The 18,314-nt window shown below is 43.3% G+C and overlaps 1 protein-coding gene across 2 annotated transcripts in view; it reads right to left on the reverse strand.

The window, feature by feature from the left end:
* sli (slit guidance ligand) overlaps positions 1 to 18,314 on the reverse strand; it is a 1,907,921-nt gene that overhangs the window by 1,008,015 nt on the left and 881,592 nt on the right. For both annotated transcript variants that reach the window (XM_076203204.1, XM_076203205.1), the window contains exon 5: positions 10,500 to 10,571. In XM_076203204.1, the coding sequence (XP_076059319.1) occupies positions 10,500 to 10,571 (72 nt within the window). The remainder of the gene's footprint in view (positions 1 to 10,499; positions 10,572 to 18,314) is intronic.

Below are 18,314 nucleotides of genomic sequence, written 5' to 3' on the forward strand. Positions count from 1 at the left end.
AATATGATACCTTGTATTCGTGTTCTGAATTTATACCTTTTGGATAAAAATCAAACGTATCTGCTCACGAAGAGAAAGCCACGCGCGCGCCCAATATGAAATTACTGTATACAAACACGAAGATACGCGCACACGCGCATGCACCCGTGCACGTACACACGTACACACATAGACACACACACACATATGCGCATACACGACTCGGTGGCGCGGTTGGTAGAGTCCCCGACTGTCATTACGGCGGTCCAGGTTCGAATCCTGCCCAGAGCTGAAAATAATTTCCTGTATCGCTGCGCTTCGAGTCGTTACTCCAACTCTCGTGGGCGGGGAGTTGGGGGTGTGTGTGCGTGTAAGGTCAAAGCATTACCCACAGATCGGTCATACGAGCTCTGAGCTCTCTTCCGGGAGGGAAATAGCTGTCGATCACGAGTCCAACACGTGTTCCAAAGACCAAGGTGAATCACATACATACATGCACACGACTTCACGACGCGGTGGTAGCGTTTGCGGCTGCCACTACGGCGGTCCGGGTTCGAATCCCGCCCAGGGCTTAAATAATTTCAGTATCGCTGCGCTGGAAGTCGTTACACCAACTCTCGTGGGCGGGGAGTTGGGTGTGTGTGTACGTGTGTACGTGATCGGTCATATATGAGCTCTGAGCTCTCTTCCGGGAGGGAAATAGCTGTCAATCACGAGTCCAACACGTGATCCAAGAACATGGCGAACCATGGTGAATCACACACACACACACATGCACACCCACACATACGCACGCACACACATACGCACCCACACACACACGCACACACACATACTGTACTCGTACGCGCACACACACACACACACACACACACACACACACTAAACACCTACATGAACACACCCAAACGCACTGAAATAGAAAACAGACAAGACACACGCACCCACACAAACATACATACACAAGTCACATGCATAAATAAACACACACAAAACCTAAGAAATATAAAAACAGGCATAAACCACTCACGCACGCGCGCATACACACACAGACCTCCCTTAAATCAAGGACAAGAGAATAAATCTTCTTGTAAGGAAAATGAAGCCCTCTTCCAGTTGAGATCCTCGAGGTCTCGTCGTCTCTCTTCGTCGACTCGCCCCGTCACCATGGCAACCACGAAGTAAAGAACTGAGGAACCTGAAGCCCTCTTCCAGTTGTGATCCTCAAGTTCTCGTCGTCTCTCTTCGCAGACTCACCCCGTCACTATGGCAACCACGAAGTAAAGAACTAAGGAAGCTGAAGCCTTCTTCCAGTTGAGATCCTCGAGTTTTCGTCGGCTCTCTTCGCAGACTCACCCCGTCACCATGGCAACCACGAAGTAAAGAACTAAGGAACCTGAAGCCCTCTTCCAGTTGAGATCCTCAAGTTCTCGTCGTCCCTCTTCGCAGACTCACCCCGTCACCATGACAACTATGAAGTAAAGAACTGAGGAAGCTGAAGCCTTCTTCCAGTTGTGATCCTCATGTTCTCGTCGTCTCTCTTCGTCGACTCGCCCCGTCACCATGGCAACCACGAAGTAAAGAACTGAGGAACCTGAAGCCCTCTTCCATTTACGATCCTCAAGTTCTCGTCGGCTCTCTCCGCCGATTCGCCCCGTCACCATGGCAACCACGAAGTAAAGAACTGAGGAACCTGAAGCCCTCTTCCATTTACGATCCTCAAGTTCTCGTCGGCTCTCTCCGCCGATTCGCCCCGTCACCATGGCAACCACGAAGTAAAGAACTTTTGCAATGAGGTGTTTTGCCACGGTATAGCCTCGTGGTTTTCAATCTGGATTCCATGACATTCTGGTGCCAAGTGTACGTTTTTATATAATGCGAGTAATATTGAAGATAAAGAAATAAAATCCATAACTTTGTCCTGGCAGAAGAAATACAAGATATTTACGATTTTTTACTTTGTAATAGAGCAAAGGGTTTCTATTTATCAACGTTTTATTAATATTATTATTATCAGTAGTAGTAGTAGTAGTAGTAGTAGTATTTATTTTATTTATTTATTTTTATTTATTTATTTATTTGTTTTATTTATTTTTATTGGCGAGGAGAGATTTGGGAGAAAAATGAAGGAAAACTACACGAATGTTGAGAATCTATAAAATTTGCCTTGATTAATCGGATAGCCTGGGCAAGTGGCAGTCACATGGATTCATTGGGAATTGAAACGAATTTTATGAAGAAAGGCCTATAACGAATGCGTCACAGACTTTTTTATATAACAATATCGCTTCAGTCATATTATCATAACCACCAGTCACCACCATTACAACCACCACCACCAGTCATCACCATTACAACCAACACCACCACCAGTCACCTCCATTACAACCAACACCACCAGCATCACCACCACCATTCACCACTATTACAACCAACACCACCAGTCACCACTATTACAACCAACACCACCAGCATCACCACCATTACAACCAACACCACCAGCATCACCACCACTAGTCACCACCATTACAACCAACACCACCAGTATCACCACCACCAGCATCACCACCATTACAACCAACACCACTAGCATCACCACCAGTCACCAACATTACAACCAACACCACCAGCATCACCACCATTACAACCAATACCAACACTAGTCACCACCATTACAACTAACATCACCAGCATCACCACCACCAGTCACCACCATTAAAACCAACACCACCAGCATCACCACCATTACAACCAACGCCACCACCAGTCACCACCATTACAACCAACACCACAAGCATCACCACCACCAGTCACCACCATTACAACCAACACCATCAGCATTACCACCACCAGCAACACCACCATTACAACCAATGCCACCACCAGTCACCACCATTACAACCAACACCACTAGCATCACCACCACCAGTCACCACCATTACAACCAACACCACCAGCATTACCACCACCAGTCACCACCATTACAACCAACACCACCAACATCACCACCATTACAACCAACACCACCACCAGTCACCACCATTACAACCAACACCACCACCAGTCACCACCATTACAACCAAAACCACCAGCATTACCACCACCAGTCATCACCATTACAACCAACACCACCAGCATCATCACAACAACCACTACAATCAACAACACCAGCATCATAACCACCAGTCACCACCATTACAACCAACACCACCAGCATCACCACCACTGCCACTGCCACCACCACTATCACCGTGGGATTTATTCCGTCACTGTAGAGCACAAAAGAGTGATCACAAACCACAGATTCCTGTGCTGGAAAACACTATTATTAGACCGCATATGGTAGACTTTTGATATATAACAATAATAATAGTAACAATAATAATAGGCATCGCAACCAGCACCAACGCAAATACCAACATCATCAATCACCGTAACCACTACCACTGCCACTACCAACTCCTCCAACACCTCTTCCTCCACCTCCTCCTCCTCCTCCTCTTCCTCCTGTTTCTCCTCCTCCTTCTCCTCCTTTTTCTCATCCACACTTTTTTCCAACATCGCCACCGTCTCTTTCCCCAGAATCACGAAACATTCTTTGATCAGAAATTAATCTCCTCTCATAAGAAAAAAATCTAACATTTCTCCGTCCAACAACCCTCCTCCTCTTCCTCCTCCTTCTTATCCTCCTACTCCTCCTCTTCCTTCTCCTTCTCTTCCTCCTCCTCCTCTTATTTTACAAATTCTATAGTCCCATCTTGGGCGCCTTATTGTCGCCAAAGATAGAAGCGATGGTTAGTATCGACGGGAAAATATCACCCATACCTCTCAGTATCCTTGTTCTACCCTTTCTCTTCCTCTATCGTTAATATTTATATGTATGTATATATATATATATATATACACAAACATATATATATATATGTATATATATATACATATATATACACACACATATATATGTATATACAGTATACACACACACACACACACACATATATATATATAAATATATATATATATATATATATATATATATATATATATGTGTGTGACTGTGTTTGTGCGTGTGTGTGTGTGTGTGTGTGTGTGTGTGTGTGTGTGTATTTATGTACTCGTATATATATAGGGCCACGGTATTTTTCATCATATTTAATTATGCTGTTAGGCAGATCGTGGGACCCTTTTGTATAAATCGTATTTATATCGAAGAAACCTTTGGCTCAAACGATTCTAAGTACCTATGTCCTTGAAAAAAGTTCTTGAGCATTGTTTAAAATCAAAATTCGGAGTTTCAGTCGTCGGCAATTATAGCAAGACAGAGAGCACAGGCGACTTGAAACTAGACTTTGAGTCTCCCAGTAAATTGACAACGCCACGTGCTGAGCGTGTCCATAAGAACATAGGCCATGTCAATCAATTCATCAATTCGAAGGACTTCCTAAGGTACATAAAGCCTCTCAAAGTCCTTAGTGTTCTTACCATATACACTGAACGAGAATCCGACAAGAAATAATGGTCTCAAATTGTCAGGGAATAGATTTAATTTGGAAGTGGGTAGAAACACTTTCGCCAATCGTGTAGTTCATGAATGGAATAAACTTCCTGCAGAGGCAGTGCAATGTAGTTCAGCTGGAAGCTTTAAGATTCGTTTAGAGATAAACACCTAAGCAAGATGCTGTAATGACTGCCATTTATTTTATATTTTTTGTTTATTTGTTTGTTATTATTTGTCTGTTTATTATTTGCTTGATTTTCATGTATTATCATTCATCTGTCAATTTATTATTGTATAATATTTACCTATTTGTTTATAATTTATAGTATTATAATTTATTTTTTATTTTTTATTTATCATTGCTATATATTTTTTTCGCATCCGACCTAGTTATGGACCTAAAGGTCTCATGTCGGCGTGCTCCGCCTTTGTAATCTTTTGTAATCCTTTGTGAACAGACTGAAAGGTGTTCTCCAATAAGCTCCTGAACACCTGGACCTTGGGTGTTAGTCCAGAGGACCTGGAGTTCCAGCGCAACCCTTTGTCCTGACCCAGGAGCTCCAACCAGAAGCTCCAACAACTCTACAAAGCACAGCAGCATCATCGACTACAATCTTTCCGGTAGCCTTGATGTCCCCAATAAACGGCCTGCAATGACACAGATGGACAAAGTGTTTGGACGGAGACTCAGCCTTGCCTCATTCCTAAATCAACAGTTGCATAAGAACATAAGAATGAAGGAGACTGCAAGAGACAATAAGGCCTACAGTAGGCAGCTCCGTATCCATCACCACCTGTCATCCCCATCCATAAAGTTGTCTAGTCGTTTCTTAAAACAACTGATAGTTTCAGCGCTTACTACATGGTTACTAAGTTTATTCCATTCGTCGACCACACTATTAGTAAACCAATTCTTGCCTATTTACTTTTTAAATCTAAATTTGTCCAGTTTATAACCATTACTGCGAGTCCTGCCCTGTTGTTTTAACATGATGACCTTGTTCGCATCACCCTTGTTAAAGCCTTTGATCCACTTGAACACCTCTATTAGATCACCCCGCACTCTGCGTCTTTCCAGACATGCCTCCCTACACTTCACATCGTCCTCTGCCCTCGTGCACAGACCAGACATCAGGTTACTAAGGATTACAAAGGCGGAGCATGCCGACAGGAGACCTTTTGGTCCATATCTAGGTCGGATGCGAAAAAAAAATCCTTACAAGAATTCCACGAATCCACAGGACCGTGAGCACCTTAAGATGCATGATATTCCCTGTGTGGCTCTGTGAGACGCGGGAACACTGCAAAGGCGTCTCGAGGTCTCTGGAACGAAGTGTCTTGGGAGACTCATAAGGTTACCAAACCAGCGACTGCTCTCTGCGATTCATGTAAGGTCTGCTGTCTCCATAATTCGTGAACGTCAACTCCAGTTATACGAACATGTTGCACGTTTCCTTGACGTCGACCCCGCTCACAGGGTCGTCTCCATAACAGAGAATCCTCAATGGAGGAGACGCCCATTAAGCCGGGGCCAGCCGACCGTTCCAGACTGGAGTTGACTGGAACGGGGAAGAGGTCTACATGAAGACTTCTTCGGAGAAGCTGTGAGGGACGGCTTCGGCGTGTGAGTAAACCTAAGCGCCCCATGGCGTGCGCTCACAACTGATGGTGATGATAAACAATCGGTATTCAGCGTGGACCGGTGCTCACAAGCAAGGTCGTGGAACAAGGATGGATTGTCTCATAAGGTATGAATATGAAAATTTGCGGGTAACAGAGGCTTTAAACGCTGGTCTTCTTGGGGCTAAATAAATTGATGCATTTGAGTTTCGAAAATCATATATCCTACTCTGTACTATTATTGCGACGGTTTGTACGTTAATATATTTTGCGGGTTTGTATGCAACTTGCAACAGTTTCAAGAGCAATTGGCATTTTTCCTTTTGTTTGTTTACTTGGAAGCCTGGGCTGGGTGTATAGTGACACACACACACACACACACACACACACACACACACACACACACACACACACAAACACACACACACATGACTCAGTGGAGGGTTTGGTAGAGTCCCAGACTGTCACTACGGCGGTCCGGTTTCGAATCATGCCCAGGACTGAAAATAATTTCAGTATCGCTGCGCTTCGAGTCGTTACTCCAATTCTCGTGGGCGGGGAGTTGGGTGTGTGTGTACGTGTAAGGTCAAAGCATTACCCATAGATCGGTCATATGAGCTCTGAGCTCTCTTTCGGGAGGGAAAACAGCTGTCAATCACGAGTCCAACACGTGATCCAAAGACCAAGGTGAATCACACACACACACACACGTACGCGCACACACAAACACAAAGAATAATACTACTGTAGCGTTGCTTCATGGGGTCCTTCATATATCAAAATCAAAATTTTGGAATGAAGTCTTCGAAAACCCTTTGTAATGAGAGAGACTTTTAACTTTTTTACCGTCTATATCTGACCCATATACTTGTTGCTGTCACTTTTTTTTTTGTATCAAGGGAGAGCCTTGTGGTTGTCAATGGGTTGAAAATCCAAGTCAATTTCAATTTCAAATCAGTCCTTTTATGTCTGACGTGAGAGATTTTGTTCAACCTAATGACAGGCGATCTTATTCTTTTGGTGAATGGACTCAGAGTCAATGGTATCAAAGTGAGAGCTCCACATACTTTTTTATTTTTTTATTTTTTTTTTTTATTCTTCTTCCTACTCTTCTCTTGTCGTGCTACTGGCCTCAATTTTGGCAGTCCGTTCTTGCCGAATTTTTACATAAAAAAAAAAAAAAAAAAAAAGGCTGACTTCGCTTCACCCTGTCATCAAGCAGACGACGAAACAAACAAAATAAAATTCAACGAAACAAATCAAAACAAAAAAACTGAAAAAAATACTCAGACACGAATAAACCAGTATAAACATAATGCAAACTAAATCAAACTCGACAGAATAAAAACAAAACGAAACAGAATAAAACGAAGAAGACAACTTGAAAGTGACCAACCCACCTCGCTTCACCCTAACATCAAAAACAACCGAAATAAACAAAACAGAATTCAACGAAACAATACAAAAAAACGAAGATACTCAGACATTAACAAACCAGTATACACACAATGCAAACTAAATCAAACTCACCAGAATAAAAACAAAACGAAACAGAATAAAACGAAGAAGACAACTTGAAAGTGACCAACCCACCTCGCTTCACCCTAACATCAAAAACAACCTAATTAAACAAAACAGAATTCAACGAAACAATACCAAAAAAAACGAAGATACTCAGACATTAACAAACCAGTATACACACAACGCAAACTAAATCAAACTCACCAGGATAAAACTAAGACGAAATAAAATAAGACGAAGAAGACAACTTGAAAGGGACCAACCCACCTCGCTTCACCCTAACATCAAAAACAACCGAATTAAACAAAACAGAATTCAACGAAACAATACAAAAAAACGAAGATACTCAGACATTAACAAACCCGTATACAAGGATGCAAACTAAACCAAACTCAACAGAATAAACCAAGACGAAATGGAATAAAACGAAAAAGACAACTTAGAAGAGACCAACCCACACCCCCGGCGCATCCTTCAAGAAGAAGACAACCCTCACAGCAGGAACACAAACCTCTGCGCATACTGCGCGCGCAGCCCGACATCAAGAGGCGGCGAAAGAAGCCCCGCTCATCATGAGGGGCTTCGGGGGGGCTGTAGAAGAACAAAGGGGGCTGGGAGGACGGGGTGATGGCTAAGGCTGTGATTATGAAGGCGGCAACGACGGTGATGATAAAAGTGATGATGAAGGAAGGGGAGGGGAGGGGAGGGAAGGGAGGGGAGACAGGGAGGGGAGGGGAGGGGAGGGGAGGAGGGATCAAAATAAAGTAAAAGTGAGAGTTGGAAGGAGGGAGAGGTGGGGAGATGTAGATGTAGGTGTAGGTGCGTAGAAGTAGGTGTTAATGTGCACGTGTGTAGGTGTGAAGGTGTGTAGGCGTGTGTGTGTGTACGTGTGTGTATGTGTGTGTGTGTGTGTGTGTGTGTGTGTGTGTGTGTGTGTGTGTGTGTGTGTGTGTGTGTGTGTGTGTGTGTGTGTGTGTGTGTGTGTGTGTGTGTGTGTGCGTGTGTGTGTGTGATTCACCATGGTCTTGGATCACGTGTTCGACTCGTGATCGACAGCTATTACCCTCCCAGAAGAGAGCTCAGAGCTCATATAAGACCGATCTATGGGTAATGCTGTGACCGTGCACACTCACACACACCCAACTCCCCGCCCACGAGAGTTGGAGTAACGACTCGAAGCGCAGCGATACTGAAATTGTTTCAGCCCTGGGCGGGATTCGAACTCGGACCACTATAGTAGCAGTTGCGAATGCTACCACTGCGTCGTGTGTGTTTGTTCGTGTGTATGTGCGCGTATGTATATGTGTGTATATTGGTGTAAATTCTACACCAATATACACACATATACATACACGCACGCACACACACACACACACACACGAACAAACACGCACAACGCAGTGGTAGCATTCGCAACTGCTACTATAGTGGTCCGAGTTCGAATCCCGCCCAGGGCTGAAATATTTTGGGTTTGTTTCCTACTCGACGTTTCTTCATCCATCTTCCGCAACCAAAAATAGTCGAACTTACAACTGGAGTCGCTTAATGTGGTCATCCCATTAACATCCCTATGACCTAAGACAGCTGGGGCGAGTGACAGTCATCAATAGCAGTTTGGGATTGATCCCGACTCCATGTAGCTCCAGGGCGATTGTGGCCGTTCGTGTGAAGGGTGCTATTCTATTGTGATTATTGTTGTGTATAGAAGAAGCTTATGGGTTTCTTCGAACGCATTTCGATCTCAAGTTAGTTGGATTCAGAACCATTTGTAGAGGTGATATCCTTTACACCCTGACAAAGTGTCCGACGATATTAGATGCGAGTTTGAAAGGTTCTTGGAGCAATAAGTGATCAATAACAAACTTGTCTGACCTCTGGTGTCGTTTTGTTGAAACTGTATCTAACACACATTTTCTCTGGATTTCAGCAAGGATTGATTGATTGATTTATTGATTGATTGTTTCATTGATGGTTGATTACTTGTTTCTTTTATTCGTTCTCGTTTTCTTTCTTTTTTTTTAGAAAATCAAATCACAAAAAAAAAGTGTTATCTCAGGAAGGCGGCATGAGCGAACAGACAAATTCAGTGAAGTTCCCAGTGCAACGACATGACGTCATAAATCGGGTCACATGAAGAATTGTCACCCCAGAACGCCCACGTGAAGAATCGTCACCCCATGAGATCCCACCTGAAGAATTGTCACCCCAGTACGCCGAATATCAACAGTGGAATAAAGATTAGATTAGGTTAGGGTTAGGTTAGGTTGAATGAGGGTTATGCTTATTGTCATTAACTTATACAACCGGAGAACCGTGAATTCAGGATGGCCCACATGAAGAATTGTCACCCTAGGATAGCCCACATGAAGAATTGTCACCCTAGGATAGTCCACATGACCAATTGTCACCCTAGGATAGCCAACAAGAACAATTGTCACCCTGACGAAGTCTGGGATGACAACTCTTCATGTAATCCCATAAATCTATGTTCCATTTTTCTAAACAAGGCGAAGATTTCCTTTATCATCATACTTATGTTTGCTCTTTGTCATACTTATAATCCATCGAAATGTATTTTTCTATTCCCTATTATTTCTTCATAAGATTTGGAGCAAAAAATCTGAGTTAAACAACGATGAAAAAGTGTCTAACTTTAGGAAACGAAACGTGGATTAGATTAAACAGCATTACATTGACAATAACTGTCGCAGTACAATAACTACTGCAATACCCTCGAAACAATAACAGTTATGTGTCAATAACAACAGATGACGATAATGACATTTACCAATTTTTCTACATTTTGCTAGATTGCCTTCCAGCTGTCGTCTGGTGATTTTGTTCAAGTAAAGGGTTAGACTTAATGATAACGAATACTCACAAGCGATAGAGGTTGGGCATGTTGGCGAAAAGTCCATCAGGAATGTGACGAAGACGATTGTTGTTGAGCCGTCTGGAAAAAGAAAAAAAAAAAAAAGTCAAAATAAAATGAGTACTGAAGATGTTATCGAATAAAGGCTGAAGGCCCAGCACCCTGCGCAGCATGGACTGGCGCCGCCGGTGACTCGTAAATGAGAAAAAAGGGTCAAATAAACTGAGTTATGAAGATGATCACATATACAGTCAAAAAGGTTTCTTTAGTCGCCTTGGCATCCAACTTCAAAGACAGTAATCTTACCATACTTCATGTGAGTAAAAGTACTATTGATAATGCACACACAGGTATATGTTCGCTCACGCACACACACATACACACACACACACACACACACACACACACACACACATACACACACACACACACAAGTCCACTGCAAGACCACCGATCTATCTTCAGAAGGACGTTACAGCCAATGTACCTTTGGCTTCTTCTGTCTCTGGTTATATGTAAGACGTGAAGTGTGTGTGTGTGTGTGTGTGTGTGTGTGTGTGTGTGTGTGTGTGTGTGTGTGTGCGTGTGTGTGTGTGCGTATAGATATACATACAGTAAGGGGATTGGTCGATAGATACTTATTAAATAACAAATGTAAACATGTTTATACACTTACTGTACGATTCTTACGTTAAGCCACATAAGGCAGTTCCCGTCCGGAGATAAAGCTAAAGAAATAATGATTTACGTCCTCAAGCGGCTTTTATCACGTGTACACCGTGATTAAACCGGCAATAATTGATCCCCTGGATCAGACTTGAGCGCCAAATCTGTCGGTTGACGTCACTACTTCGGCCGCAGTCACGACGAGCCCGCGCATCCGTTGATTACGTAAACAGACACGATTTTTTTTTTTTTTTTTTTTTTTAAGTTATAAAGACGTTTCGCCTCTTCCCACACACTTTCACTTTGATGGAGTACTTGCGTGTTAAAGGTCACATCATTAGCTCTCATCCGGAGAGTGATATCTCTTGATCATGAGTCAAGCACGTAATCGAAGATCATGGTGAATCAAACACACATACATGAACACGTGAATTTGTAGTCAGATAATTAGAGAGTGAAGGACAGGACCCCACGAGTGTTGCTCACTTCATGTATGCTACAACTGGGTAAATTCACACAAACACACACACACACGCGCGCGCGCGCGCACATATATATATATATATATATATACATATATATATATATATATATATATACATATATAGTATATATATATATATATATATATATATATACACACATTATGTGTGTGTGTGCGTTGTTATGCGTATACACATATATGTTTTCATTATCCTTGTCGTATCTTTACTCTCCTTCTCTCTTTGACTCTCTTTCTCTCTCTCTCTCTCAACCCTAAGAATGCGAAATATGCTACAATGTTTATCTTGGCTTCAAATGTAAGGTTATGCTTGGTTTTACGGTGACCCGACTTTCAATAATTGTTATGAACCCTCTTCGCCTTACACAACTTCTTCACTGTGGTCGTACTAGTATGTACTTACCTCGTTCAGCTGATGTGTTTAATTGAGGCTGAAGGTTTGAAGACTGAGGTCATACAGACCTACTGGTCAACGGTCTAGCAATAGATCTGCGGTCTAGATAAAGGTCTACGGTCTAATTGGGCGCTAGTGTCCATCTAAGCTCCTAAGCTTTCAAATAACCTTGAACTTCTTCAGTACCGGGTGCTACATCTATTTTCACTGGCCTTGTCCGGTTTTTATCATTATCGTTATCACCCACACACCAACATTGTCATGACAAACGTCATCCTCATCACCATCATCAGTATTATTATCATCGTTATTAATCAATTAATTATATTATGGCCTTATCTCGACAAATCCCTTGCATATTTTGTGGTACTTTTCCCTTTCACTAAGACTACCAATGGATCTTTTGGTTCATATCCGCAGCATCCCAAATTTGAGGGAAGGAGGGAGGGGGGTGAAGGAGGGAGGGGGGTGAAGGAGTGAGGGGGTAAGGGGTGAGGGAGGGAGGGGGTGAGGGAGGGGGTGAGGGAGGGGTGGGGGGTGAGGGAGGGGTGGGGGGTGAGGAGCGAGGGGGTGAGGGAGGGAGGGGTAAGGGAGGGGATGTGGGAGGGAATGAGGGGGTGAGGAAGGGAGGGGGGTGAGGGAGGGGGTGAGGGAGGGAGGGGTGAGGGAAGGTGAGGGGGTGAGGGAGGGGTGAGGGGGTGAGGGGTGAGGGAGGGGAGGGGTGAGGGAGGGGAGGGGTGAGGGAGGGGGGTGAGGGAGGGAGGGGGTGAGGGAGGGGTGAGGGAGAGGGAGGGGGTGAGGGAGGGAGGGGTGTTGATAGGGGAGGGGGTGAGGGAGGGAAGGGGTGAACCCGTAACGCCTAAATCGAACCAGGTTCCGATCGACGATCCACAGTTACCGAACACAAAAGACGCCGGACTTCAAGACTCCTATCACGTGTAATTGCGATTACCTATGCGGGAAGTGGCGGACGCGTAAATTGATTCTTTGTTGTAAGAAACGTTCCGTAGATAACAATTGGCCCCTTGGGTCTGAGGACGAAGATCCTCGAAGCGTCGACCGCGATTCGGCTTCGTGAGAGTTTCGTTCCTTATGTTTTCCTGTTTCGTCTTGGGTGTTGGTTTGTCGATTATATATGTTTATTCATAAACACACAAACACTTCAGCCCAATTGTACACGTTATATATTTCCTTCTAGTTATTTACATGCGAATTCGTGAAGTTAGAATGCGGATAATGGTTGTCTAGATGCAGTTTGACACTGACAAAGCGAAAATCGGTAGAACATACCCTGGAGGTTCCATTGCCTAATATAGAATCCTCCAAGATATTGCGCAAACACGTGAACAAACACATGTACACGTAATTACACACTTCAACACACAACTACACACATCTACACATCAACACCCAACTACACACGTCTACACCTTCCTTTCGGAATCTTAAGATGCAAAACTCATTATGAGTAAACCTGCAGTGATATGTGGGCGGGGCTTAGGCGTTGGATCACTGCGAAGGGGTGGGGCTTGGGTGTCAAGTTACAGTGAACACAGTGAGGTACGTTTTCATCACTCACTCAATCTGGATATATATACTGTATACATATATATATATATATATATATATATATATATATATATATATATATATATATATTTAATGACTCGATAAATAAACGTTTCTTATGTCATCACTATGCCACAAACACCATCATCACCCAACCTACCTCGGCTCCACGTCATAACGATCACTGTCTTCATCTGTGACATAACATGAAGCCTTATCACCATCAACATATTCATCCTTTCCTCTGGGGATTCGTCAGTGAAGAAGATAAGCTTCTGTGGAGCCTGAAAGACTCGGGGTGCAATTGTCTGCGGCCGAAGCCTACACCTTTGCCTTGTGGTCTTGGATAGCCAGCGCATGTAGCAGTCACTGGTAGCCGGTATGGTTAGCCTGGTGAAGAGTCGATACCGTTGGCCAATGAAACACTGAATATGAATAAATTAATAATTGTACAGCACTACAAGGCGCAAATAAATATACAGTGACAATAATAAAATCAATATACAATAATAAATGTACAATACTACAAGTGCGTATGTATAATATACAAGGAATGTTTAATGCCACCATTAAATCGTGTGTTTCTACTTGGTCCCTCTTCAGATGTTCCCCTTCGGAGTAGAGGTCACTGCTGTATAACATAACCTTAATTCTATCGGTGTATCAATACATATCCTAGCTTAAGCTTAACCACAGGCGATTTTATGCAGCTTTAGAAGTGACAGTGAATACATTTCAGACAAGGAGGAAAGGAAGTTTCCGAGGGAGGGGGATAGTAGGGGAGACGGGAGACGGGGAAGGGGATAGTAGGGGAGACGGGAGACGGGAGACGGGGAAGGGGATAGTAGGGGAGACGGGAGACGGGGGAGGGGATAGTAGGGGAGACGGGGGAGGGGATAGTAGGAGAGACGGGAGACGGGGGAGGGGATAGTAGGAGAGACGGGAGACGGGGGACAGTAGGGGAGACGGGGTAGGGGATAGTAGGGGAGACGGGAGACGGGGTAGAGGATAGTAGGAGAAACGGGAGACGGGAGACGGGGGGGAGGTGATAGTAGGGGAGACGGAGGGGGGAGACGGAGGGAAGGAGAGGGGTTGGGAGATTTAGGGATTTAATATCAGATGTACGGTGGCGCGTATGGAGAGAGGGACAGAGGAGATGAAGTAGATCGAGAAAAGGGTTGAGAATCGTATGAATGTTTACAGTTTAAAAAGAAATATAGACAGATACAAGGGAGCAAACACACAAAAATACACGCATACGTATACATGCACACACACACACGCACACACATACACACACACAATACACACACAAACGTACAGATGCACACACACAATGCATATCTATTCATGTATATATATATATATATATATATATATATATATATATATATATGTATATACATATATACATATGCACACGCACACACACACACACACACACACACACACACACACACACACACATATATATATATATATATATATATATATATATATATATATACTTGTACATGTGTGTAAAAAAGAGGAAGAGGAAAAGAGGGAAACAGATGGACAGAGGGAGAGAGAGAAAGAGAGAGACGGAGAGGGAGAGACAGAGAGAGAGAGAGAGACAGAGAGGTGAGTGAAAGGGGAGAGAGAGAGAGAGAGAGAGAGAGAGAGAGAGAGAGAGAGAGAGAGAGAGAGAGAGAGAGAGAGAGAGAGAGAGAAAGAGAGAGAGGGGGGGAGGAAGAGAGGGAGAGAGAGATGGGTCCAAAACAAACCTGGAGGAAAATCTAATATGCATGACTCCCCAAAATGAATTGAAAAAGAAAAAGTCCAGCAAGAAAAAAAAAAAAAAAAAACCCAAAGATTAATGGAGCAAGCCTGGTCCCTTATATGGGCAGCAGGGCAACCCACACAGGAGGGGGGAAGGGGGGAAGGGGGGAAGGGGGAAGGGAGGAGGTGGAGTAGATCTGAAGACTGGGGGGAGGGTTTACTGAGTGTGGGGAGGATATGGAAGTTCTCAGGAGACAGTGGTCTGGAAATGGGTTACTGGAAAGGTTGAGCGCGATGCTGGAAGGATACTGGATTGGTAGGAAAAGGGAATCTCGCTGGCTGAGCGGGTTAGAGCGTCGTTACTTGCAGCGGAGGTCGATGGAGGGGATGGCGGTTCGAATCCTGCCACCGGCGAAGTTGAACCAAGGGCATGGTTCGTTAAATTCCACGCAACAAAGTTCTCTGTGAGGGGCACCGTCCTAGCCTTCCGATAGAAGGAGTTTGTGACATTAAACAATAACATCAGAAAATGGAATGAGTTAGACAGGAGTTAGACGGTCGCATAGACGGGAGGGTGGAGGTAGAGGAGGTGGATGGGGTAGAGGTGGAAGGAGGAGGCAGAGTGGAGAGCTGTGGGAGAGGAGAGGAGGGGGGTGGGGGTGGGGTGCAGGTGTGGAGGGAATGGAGGGATTGGAGGGGCACTGGAGGAGAAAGGATGGAGGATGGAGGTAAGGGATCTGGTTTGGATTGATGAATAGATGATGGATGGATAGTTGATAGGATGGACGGGTGGGTTGGCATTTGATGATTAAATAGTATAAGAACTTGGGGTCAGCCATTAATGTAGCCTTAGACACAGACTCAGACATTGCCAGATGTAAACACACACACACACACACACTTGGCGCAGTGTTAGAGTTCCCGGCCGCCACTACGGCGGTACGGGTGCGAATCCCGCCCAGGGCTGATATAATTTCAGTATTGCTGCGCTGTGAGTCGTTACTCCAACTTTCGTGGGCTGGGAGTTGTGTGTGTGTGCATGTGTAATGTCACAGCATTACCCATAGATCGGTCCTATATGAACTCTGAGCTCTCTTCCGGGAGGGAAACAGTTGTCGATCACGAATCCAACACGTGATCCAAGATCATGGTGAATCACACACACTTATTGTACTACGACAGTCACCATCTCAATGTCATCATTATCGTCACTATCATCTCTTGACTTAGTCCTCATCACTGTCATTACCACACCACTACAATGCCGAGCACTAACAACACCACCACTAACAACACCACCACTGACAACACCATCACTAACAACAACACCACTAACAACACCACCACCAAGTCCACACTCACCACCACCACCACAGTCACCACCACATTCACCACCATTAGTCACTAAAATCGTCATTATCATCATCACCACCATCATTTAAGAGAGAAAATAACCTTAGATTACCGTATAGACGACGATGACAATCAGACACAGATCATTATCATCATCGTCATCGTCATCATCATCACCAGCATCGTTATCGTCATCATCATCATCATCATCGTCATCATCATCACCAGCATCGTTATCATCATCATCATCATCATCATCATTACCGCCATCATCATCATCATCATCATCATCATCATCATCATCATCATTTAAGGATGAAAACAACCTTAGATTGCCCTGTAGACGTCGATGGCAATCAGACACAGCTACATAACAACAATTTCACTTCGTTTTTTCCGCAATTTCTCACCATGTGATAAACACAAGGGGAACGAATAATGGACTGGCTAATTATTAAAGGACAAACTTTATAAGGAAGTAGAAAGAATAAATTATCTATACTTTATCGCCTACATGACACACGCCCAGACGATCGCGGACGTATAAAATATGTATACAGTATGTATACATACATACAATATGTATACAATATATGTATATAATATGTATACAATACATATATAGAGGATACACGTATGTCACACACATACTATAGCGTGTTATACATACACAAAATGCATACATGTAGTAAGTATATGCTCACAATGCATAAATGTGACTAATTGTTACACATATGTACACAATACATATATAGAGGATAAATGCATGTCGCACACATACTATAGCGTATAAGTTATACATATACAAAATGCATATATGTAGTAAGTATATGCTCACAATACATAAATGTACTTAATTGTTACACATATACACACAATACATATATAGAAGATAAACGTATGTCGCACACATACTATAGCGTACATAAATGTACCTAAATGTTACACTTATATACACAATACATATGCTATAGATCATGTATATTGTGTTCCTCTTTCTCAAACGTATTTTGGTTGTTGTCAATTTCTACCAGTTTAGTAAGACGAAAGTTTGCGGACAAGAACGTAAATAGATATTTCGAATATGTTCTATGTGTTTGTTCCTATTTTTATTCTGGTTAGCGTCAAAGGATTCCATTGAGTTGAGGTGCCAGCTCGTGTCAAAACGGTGTCAAATATATATATATATATATATGTGTGTGTGTGTGTGTGTGTGTGTGTGTGTGTGTGTGTGTGTGTGTGTGTGTGTGTGTAAATAAACTCTCCTACTGGGATTTGAAACCTCGCCTGAACGGCTTGCTTTTTATAAGACGAAGGCTGTACCATCACGCCACCACGACCCTACAAAACTAAACGACTTAGTTCAAATGTCACAATGACACAAACACACACACACACACACACACATGTATATATATATATATGTATATATATACATATATATATATATATATGTATATATATACATACATACATATACATATACATACAATTTAAGGGAGCACGACCACTGTAGTTACTTTGTTCTCTTTCATTCTGTAACCAAAATATTAATCATTTCGCTGAAATTAACAACTTG

The sequence above is a fragment of the Oratosquilla oratoria genome, chromosome 19, assembly GCF_046742065.1.
Source record: "Oratosquilla oratoria isolate Oo_2021 chromosome 19, ASM4674206v1, whole genome shotgun sequence".
Taxonomy (NCBI): domain Eukaryota; kingdom Metazoa; phylum Arthropoda; class Malacostraca; order Stomatopoda; family Squillidae; genus Oratosquilla; species Oratosquilla oratoria.